The sequence below is a fragment of the Frankliniella occidentalis genome, unplaced genomic scaffold (assembly GCF_000697945.3).
Source record: "Frankliniella occidentalis isolate FOCC.00 unplaced genomic scaffold, Focc_3.1 Scaffold55, whole genome shotgun sequence".
In the NCBI taxonomy this organism is placed as follows: Eukaryota; Metazoa; Arthropoda; class Insecta; order Thysanoptera; family Thripidae; genus Frankliniella; species Frankliniella occidentalis.
The window spans coordinates 1,159,141-1,167,595 of NW_026267185.1; the positions used below are offsets into that span (position 1 = coordinate 1,159,141).

General features: G+C 42.1%; 2 protein-coding genes and 1 long non-coding RNA gene across 3 annotated transcripts in view; 2 read left to right on the forward strand and 1 right to left on the reverse strand.

Moving 5' to 3' along the window:
* LOC113214837 (uncharacterized) overlaps positions 1–8,455 on the forward strand; it is a gene marked incomplete at its 3' end in the record, with an annotated part of 43,338 nt that overhangs the window by 29,120 nt on the left and 5,763 nt on the right.
* On the forward strand, positions 2,643–3,846 carry LOC127749454 (uncharacterized). The gene is made up of 3 exons (XR_008011157.1): positions 2,643–3,081; positions 3,385–3,551; positions 3,640–3,846. It is a non-coding gene; the product is annotated as an uncharacterized LOC127749454 (long non-coding RNA).
* LOC127749453 (uncharacterized) lies at positions 7,131–8,063 on the reverse strand. The gene is made up of 4 exons (XM_052267608.1): positions 7,922–8,063; positions 7,690–7,794; positions 7,474–7,563; positions 7,131–7,294 (listed from the first exon to the last, which is right to left on the reverse strand). Exons 1-4 carry the CDS (start codon positions 7,999–8,001, stop codon positions 7,204–7,206), a joined length of 366 nt encoding a protein of 121 aa, XP_052123568.1. The 5' UTR covers positions 8,002–8,063; the 3' UTR covers positions 7,131–7,203.

The following is an 8,455-nucleotide window of genomic DNA, read 5'->3' on the forward strand; positions in this document are numbered from 1 at the left end:
CCAGGCGCGTCGCAGCGTAACAGTGTTTCGTGAGGTATCGCGAAGCCTGTTACGCGAGACGTGGTCTGGCGTACATCTACCTTGTAAATACGCCTCCCGGTCCCGGAGCCGGTGTCGCAGTGGAATAGTACCCCGTACCCCCCCGGTACAAATCAACTAAGGCATTAGTACCCCCCGGTATAAACCCCCTAGGACATTTATACCCCCCCACAAGACCCCTAGGGTACAAATGCCCCAGGGGATTTATACCGGGGGGTATAAATCAGTCAGTGATTTTATACCCCCTATACCAGGAGGGGGGTATGAATCCGTCAGGTGTTTTATACCCCCCTATGCCGAAGGGGGGTATAATATTGACGGGTCAGGGGATTTATACCGGGGGTATAAATCAGTCAGGGGTTTTATACCCCCCTATACCAGGAGGGGGTATAAATCCGTCAGGTGTTTTATACCCCCCTATGCCGGTGATGGGGGGTATAAAATTGTCAGGTCAGGGGATTTATACCGGGGGGGTATAAATCAGTCAGTGGTTTTATACCCCCCTATACCAGGAGGGGGTATAAATCCGTCAGGTGTATTTGTTAAATTTCGATTGATCTAAGGAATTCGCCGTTAATGCAAACTTCTATTTGGGAAAGAGAAGACTTCGGCTTTGAAGGAGAAGGACGCTGAACAATTCTCAGCAACATTCAAATGGAATAAAAATTGGACAAAAATATTTGACTGTGGTGAGATGGCACAAGTCTGCGACTCGCCCCAGCCCCAAAATCGGGGCGAGTTAGCCTTGGGGCGACTTGTACCATGGGGCGACTTGGATGGGGCGAGTTGTCCGTCTCCCCTGATATCAAACCGCCGATGTATGACATACCCTCCCCGATCCACTCGCATCCCTCCCAACGACCCTCTCCCCCACCCCCTCCCCCGATTTTTGATAGCAGCTGGCGCTGGCCCTGGCCGGGTCGGCCATACTTCTCGACGCCCACCTCTCCTCCCACAGGGGCGGATCCAGGGGAACGTGTTCAGACCCGTCGCAGGGGCGGGTCCAGGTTGACGTATTCATGCCTGGTCCAGGGGCGGATCCAGATTGACGAGTTGAGACCCGTTGCAGGGGTGGACCCAGGTTGACGTGTTCACACCCGTCGCAGGGGCGGGTCCAGGCTGACGTGTCGAGACACGTCGCACCCATAACTTGTACGAACGTGTACCCCCATCCTCGATAGGTTAAGTTAGCCACCATCACTTACGCCCCTCGGTGCAATCCTCGATAGGTTAAGTTAGCCCCCCATGACTTATCCCCTCCACCAATCCTCGATAGGTTATGTTAGGGGTTGATAAGACCACCCCTCGCGCGATCCTCGATAGGCCCCGTCACTTACGCACCTCGACCAATCCTCGATAGGTTGTGTTAGGGGTTGATAAGATCTAGGTTAGGTTGAGTTAAGGGATAAAATAGGGGTTCGGTTGTGTTAGAGGCTCAAAAGACCCACCCCTTCGTTTGGTTAGGTTGTGTTAGGGCTTGATAAGATCGGGGTTTGGTTACAGGCAGAATGGGATCCAAAATGGCCGACCGGCAGAATGGGCCCCTCTTACTGGGGGGGGGGGTCTAAAACACCTGACGGATTTATACCCCCTCCTGGTATAGGGGGGTATAAAACCACTGACTGATTTATACCCCCCCGGTATAAATCCCCTGACCTGACAATTTTATACCCCCCATCACCGGCATAGGGGGGTATAAAACTCCTGACGGATTTAAACCCCCTCCTGGTATAGGGGGGTATAAAACCACTGACTGATTTATACCCCCCGGTATAAATCCCCTAGGTGAACTGTACCCCCGTTAGCCCAGGGGGGGTACAAATTTTTTCGGTGATTTATACCCCCCGGTATAAATCCCCTGGAACATTTGTACCCTTGGGGGTGGAGGGGGTGGGGGTATAAATGTCCCAGGGGATTTATACCGGGAGGTACTAATGCCCCCGGGGTTTTACACCGGGGGGTATAGGGGTATAAATCCCCTCCTGCACCGGCCCAGCCCCCATAGTACGCCTGCTAAGCCGACCAACCTTGCATTTCGATGTAGAGCAAAACCGTCTTAGGGGTAGTCAGTAGGTACCTAGAGGTCACTTTTAAGAAGTGTTGCCCAACTCTACCCCGTGACTAGAACCGGAAAACGGGGGGTTGCCTACCTAACAGGGGCAAATCTCCACCCGGGTGGAAGGAAGTGCAATCAAAGTATAGTTGAAACTATACCGCCCAAACTACAGTTGCAAGACTACAGTCACAACTGTAGTTTAACTGTAGCCTTGCGTGTAAAGTAAGATTCAACTTAACTTACAGCTCTAACTGTATCCGAAAAAGTAGTCAAACAACATTTGAACTGCTGTTGTACTAACAGTCGATATACACTCTACCATTGGAGTAAAGGCTACAGAGTCGATTATAATTTAACCGAGGTTAAACCGCAGTGGTCAAATGTTATTTACACAGTATTTGTTTTTGTAGTGAGGCACAATACTTTGAGTGTAAAGTGGACCGCACTTCGGCTATGTTTTTTATGCTCAAGTAGTCCTTGTATCTAGTGTTACCATAGCGCTAGCGCCTTACGGACGGAAGGAGTAGGCCAACCCGCCGTCCGGAGATGGCGGCCCGCCTGCAAGCTTGGTGATAGGCAACAAAATCACACGGTCGTGTAGTGCGTTGCCTATGCACCAGGCGCCTAGTGCCGAGGCCGCCGAGGCAGAGAGCGCGAGACGAGTGCATCTGCATCACGAGTGCAGTGCAACTGCAACGTGAGAGCGAAACGAGTGCGTGTGGTGAGTGCGCGGCGACACGCGCGACCTGGTGAACGAGAGCATGTACGCCAAGCCAACCGACCGCATTCAAACGAAAGATGCTACCGCGGCCGCTTCGTCTGCGCAGGTGAGAGTCACGTGACGTCAGTTTTGCCGATGAGCCATTGTTTTGACGCTTCTAGCAGACGACTGCGACGACTAGCCTGACGCTTGGCTAAAGCAACCGTGCTTTGACTAAAGCAGAAACTTTCGTTTTACTCCTTAACAACACGCCAACTTATGAGTGGTACAGTAAGATTTGCTCTCTTTTTGTCGTCGTTACTTTCCGACGGCACGGAAGTTCATTTTGTTATTGAACTCTGGTCATCCTCCACTCTGGGGCTGTTGTTTGGGAAACTTTAACCTTTGACAAATTCGACTCTTGTTCTAAAAATGCCGAACTTATTTTTTTGAAATACTGACAAAATCTGCTCTAAACCATTAAAAAGAAAGGCTACTATCTTTCGAACCATGTTTTTGACACTGTGGCCTTTGGCATGGCATTTGTTTGGTCTGGAACCATCATTTTTAGTATGTGCTGTGTTTTCAGGTGATCATGCTTGGCCTAAGAAGTTTTGGATTAACACTTGACCCTCGAGCCACATCAAGCTTGTGCCAGGACACTTCTCCGCCCCATTAGGCTATGGGGGAAAGCCATCAAATCCAGGAATTGCGGTGAATTGATGGTGCTGTGAGCTGCTGCTCTTTCGCTGGGAGGTTAGTTTCAACTCATTTTTGCTGTTAATTCTTTTTAAAATATTGTAACCAACGCACTGAGTTTAAATTAACCCCTCTCTTGTTTCAGGCATTTATAGTGCAACCACTAGCTCCATGGCATTGACTATGCTACCGTTGGTTAAAGCAGAAAACGTCTATCAGCATATTAAAATCGAGGTTGGCTAAAGAAGAATTCCATTCTTGTCTTCCACTAAATGGTGTTATCTGTGTTAATAATGGTGCCATCTGAATAATGCATTGTAAGTTAAATGGAAGTAAATTTTCTATTGAGTAACTTTTTCTTTCTGGTTTTTACATAAATGAACATATGTTCAGAACGTCCCATTGTTTAGGGGTAAAGATCTCTCAGTAAACTTTTCCTTTAGCCCAATTAGTAGCTTAGGAGCAGGGTGATAATATTTGGTTACTACTAGGTAGTCAGCAATCAAATCATTTACACTCAACTTGATTGTTTGGAAAAGTTTAGATCAACCCGTTAAAGATCAATTCCTACAACTATAATACTACTTCAGTGGTTGATTAAAAATGAAACCAAAAAGAGAAATAACAAAATAGACAACAAAATCATTGTTCTGCATATAGGTAGATATGCCATGATTTCATCCTTTACTTTGTAGAGAAAGTTGAGGCAAATAATATCAGTCATTATAATAATCTAACAGTTTTAAAAAGTTTTAATAATAGTTTCAAAGTGTTGTTAAATTGTAGTTTTTTTCACAGTAATAAAGTTATACTAAAATTCTAGTAAGTCTATTATAGAATTATACAATCTAAATATATTAAGTAAACTTGGCACACAGTAAAGGCAGTAAAAATACTTGATTAATACAAGACAAGAAAACATTCTCCTTTACCTGAGCATTTCGTTCTCCAAAACATTAATGCATGCCACACGTATTGTGCCACATGACGAGTCAAGAACAAAGGAAAGTAATTTAAATTGAATACTTGAAACTGGAAAACATTTTTTCATACGATGTGGTTCATCTTTCAAAACTATGATGTGAGGAGGATTTAAGTCACACAGTTTAGTTCGACTACGCTCTACAATATTCCCCATGACAAAACATTCATTTTTCAATACCAGGAAAGATTCAATGATAAACACCTCATCTAAATCAAGCAAACAAACACTGTTGTTTTGTCTGAAAGCCTTGGAATATTTGGTAGAATGGTAAACTTCTCCATTTAATTGACATCTATCATATATAAAAAAAATTAGCATGATCTCTGCACTTTAAACCTGCCCTTCGCACAGCACCAAGATACTCCACTGAGAGAACTTCTTCTGAAGGATTGCCTAAGAGTGATGCTGGCCCAATGTCCAAAGTTGGATCTGCAAGTCTGTGCACAATGGACTTCAATTTCTCTAAGTAGTTCTTCTGTTCAACAGTTAGATATTCTCCCACTTCCTCCTCTAACTTTCTGAGAGCAATTTTTCCTTTGAATAGCAGTAGAAATTTGGTAAGCAACACCATTGCTACTCTTAACAGATTTTTTTATTTCTGCCAGGAAGCTCTCAAAAACAAATGCAGAATGAGACCAGGGCTGGGCAAAGTTAGTTACACTTTCTTTGAGATGAGTGAGGGAGGAGATGCATACTGATGGTCACATGTTCTCTTCCATACAATATATCAACATCAGTAACAAAGGACTTTATATAGCGCCCAGCATATGTTATTTCACTCATTGCAATAGAATTTTGCATAAGCAGAGCAATGCCATGAACTAAAAGAGACCAATGATTTAAAAACCTAGCAGGGAGAGGATTCTTTAGAACTGGAAGACTGTACTCTATAATCCAGTGGAACCACTCGTGTCCTGTGAAGTCGGATCTATCTTTCATTGAGCGAGGAGCACGAGACACATTAGATGTTGGCGTTATCTGAAGAAGCCGCTTGTTTACTTCATTGAACTTTGAACATATATTAAACTGTTTTCCACGAAACTTCTTGAGAAACCACAAGTTGGCAAAGCGTTTTGAAACATTGACCAATGCATGAAAGAGATCTAGATCCAAGCAAGCCACCATATTGAAGTTTTGCAGTTGAGATAATATTGAAAGGCCTTTAATACCTTTGCATGGGATACCATTCTGCCGGTTTGAAGCAATTGTGGCACACCTCATTAGTTGGGTATGAGTGCGTCTAGGATAGTCTCTGTCTCGGGTTGAATAAGACCGAACGTGGCCTCTCAGATATTGCAGTCTAATCCCAGGGTGTAAGCAGAACCCACATCCAAACATTCCTAAAAATAAAAGAGAAGTTTAAAAAAAAAAAAGAAAATGTAATTAACATCTAGAGAAGTTATTGTCCATACATACCATTGAACTGAATAGAATTTCTGAGCATAGGTCTTGCTACTGTGTCACTTATCCCAATCAGCACTTTGACTTCCATATTGATAACATTGCCTTTGTTTTTAAAAGTGATTCCCTTCTCTTCCAACAGTAAGCATTCAGCAACAAATGGTTTCATATATTCATTACAATTTGGCTTTTTTGATGAAAACCAGAGGCTAGCCATCATGACACTTTTCCTCCTAATGCTTAAGGGTAGCTCATTGACACAGCATAAAATTGGCCAAGCCGCTCGCTTGCTTGTTGATGCCACCTGAAGAAAAGTAAGGCAATGTCTACAACATACTATCTTAAAGTAAATAAACTTTGAAAACAAAACAAATAAAATTAACTTTAATTGAAGTGGATATTTTGTTTATTTTACATACCTGAAGCCCATCAACAAAGAAGCTGATTGTCAAGCCACCATTTGACATTCTGGTATAAATAAATCCATCATAGATATCCTCAAGATTACATTCATGTATCTTCTGGCGTTTAGAGGGATCTACTATCTTATCAAAGTAAGATTTAACAAGAGCCTCTATCTGCTCCAAAAGGGAGAGATACAAAAAAAAGTTTTGATTTTTCTTGTTGGAATGTGTGTTAAATATTTTCAAGCAGTTGGCACATTCAAATCTTGTACTATTCACAATCCCAACATAGCTCTCACATGAAGGGCACATGTGATGCTCAGTTAATGAACACGAGTACTTTTTGATTACATTTTTCATTGTATGTCTGCTGATAGAACAGTTCTCATTACTTCCCAAAATATTTGCCAGTTCCATAACATCTTCAGCTGCCGAATAAGAAAGATTGTGCCGCTTAGAAATAGCAAGGAGCATGGTAATTCTTATTTTCTCTTCTATGGATAAGTTCACTCCACTGGTTTCAAAATATAACAATTCTTCATCAGAACTGTCATCCGGCATTGGCAAGGGCAATGGAGAGCTTGGAAGTTGAATGGTCTGGTTGTTCAAAGGCTGATCATTTAAAGGCTCACTCTGATCTTCTTGGTCAGACTCACTATCTCCACTATAGTGTAAAATAAATGATTCCTGTAAAGATTTTTAGGATTATAGTTTATACAAACATTCAAATAAAGTCAGATAGATATACACAATCCTCTAGAGGATCTGGTATCATACCTCACTGTGTAAATCATCATCGACCTGTCCTTCATCACCACTTAATTCTTCTACTATAGAGAAAGGACCATCAAACTCTTGCTAAAACAGAAAAAATATAATTTACACATACAGAGATTGACAACGAAACACACAAAATAAGTTAAGCGCATACCTTAACTCCAGAAACATGTAACTCGGTTGGTTGTTGTTCAGGTTCTGGTAGCTCCTCCTGTACATTTGTACAGTAACTTCTGTAAGTTTAAAACAATTAATTAAGTAAAACACAAAGGCACAACCATGTTGAATGAGTTAAATAAGCTTAATATTATTTTTCTAACAATCCAATAATCCGGTTTAAAAACAATAGAGTAATTGATACATCTCTTAAGTAAAACACTATCTTAAACAATTTCAATAAACATTTACTTACACTGCTGAGTCAATAGATGGCTCCGTGTCAACACTTTGAGTAAAACTAATCTGTGGCTCACATCGTTCATTGGTTGGCTGTTCTTGATTACTACATGCAACAGATAGAAATAACAAGAATGTACATATATATTAAGTACTTATAGCACTATGTGGATAGTGATAGAGTTGAAACTCATACACTATAGATAAAGTACAACTTTAATGTAATACTCACAGATCCGAGTCAAAATGTACAGCAGCCGTACAGGCCACAAAGTTCTCATGTTGTTCCACGACGGCTGTGGTGAAAGACACTGCTTTGCGTTGTCTACTGGAATTCCTGTGAAAAATGAATAACAAAGACAGATCAGATTTGGAGTCTTATGTTCAAAGTACAGTGCTGGTATTATGGTTGCACTACAATGCCACTTTAACCCAATCAGAATAACCTTCTAAATGAGACACACCTATTAAAAGTCTTCAGAGGAGTACGAGTTGTTTTTCCACTCTCTTGTGCTTCCCGTGATCTTTTTGTGCTTGGGGGCATAGGAGTACCTTTTAGAACCCATTTCTTGTAAGGTCCTCTAACTTTTTTTTTTCTAGGAGCAGAACTGGAGGGTGGGCTGTTTTCGTCACACGACCTCTTCATTATTTTTCACAAAAGACCCACAAACCATGAACAATGAACCTGAACAGCCCAAGTGAACTGAACGATGGCACTGAGATTACAAAATTTGATTATTTCATCATTTTTTCATCAACCCTATCCAGAAATCTAGCAGAACACAAAGCCATACAGCCAACAGCCTGCTCTCACCCTTTTGTGAGTCAGTCAGCCAACACTGTGGATGTTCAGATACCAAACTGATGTTGTCAACTCTGAATAAATTGTCAAGGGATAAAATAAGGAAGATAAACAGTGTCACTCACGTTGTAAAATTTGTAAGATTGGTCAGTTCAAAGATTCTGATGATTGTCCCTAACAATATATTTAGCAGGGG

Bases quoted from the DNA above. Each gene is read 5' to 3' on its own strand.
- LOC127749453 (XM_052267608.1), bottom strand. From the start codon at position 8,001: ATGCCCCCAAGCACAAAAAGATCACGGGAAGCACAAGAGAGTGGAAAA. The intron at 7,564-7,689 runs GTGAGTATTACA...TGTTGCATGTAG, and splicing joins GTACATTTTGACTCGGATCT to TAATCAAGAACAGCCAACCA. The intron at 7,295-7,473 runs GTAAGTAAATGT...TTAAACTTACAG, and splicing joins CCATCTATTGACTCAGCAGT to AAGTTACTGTACAAATGTAC.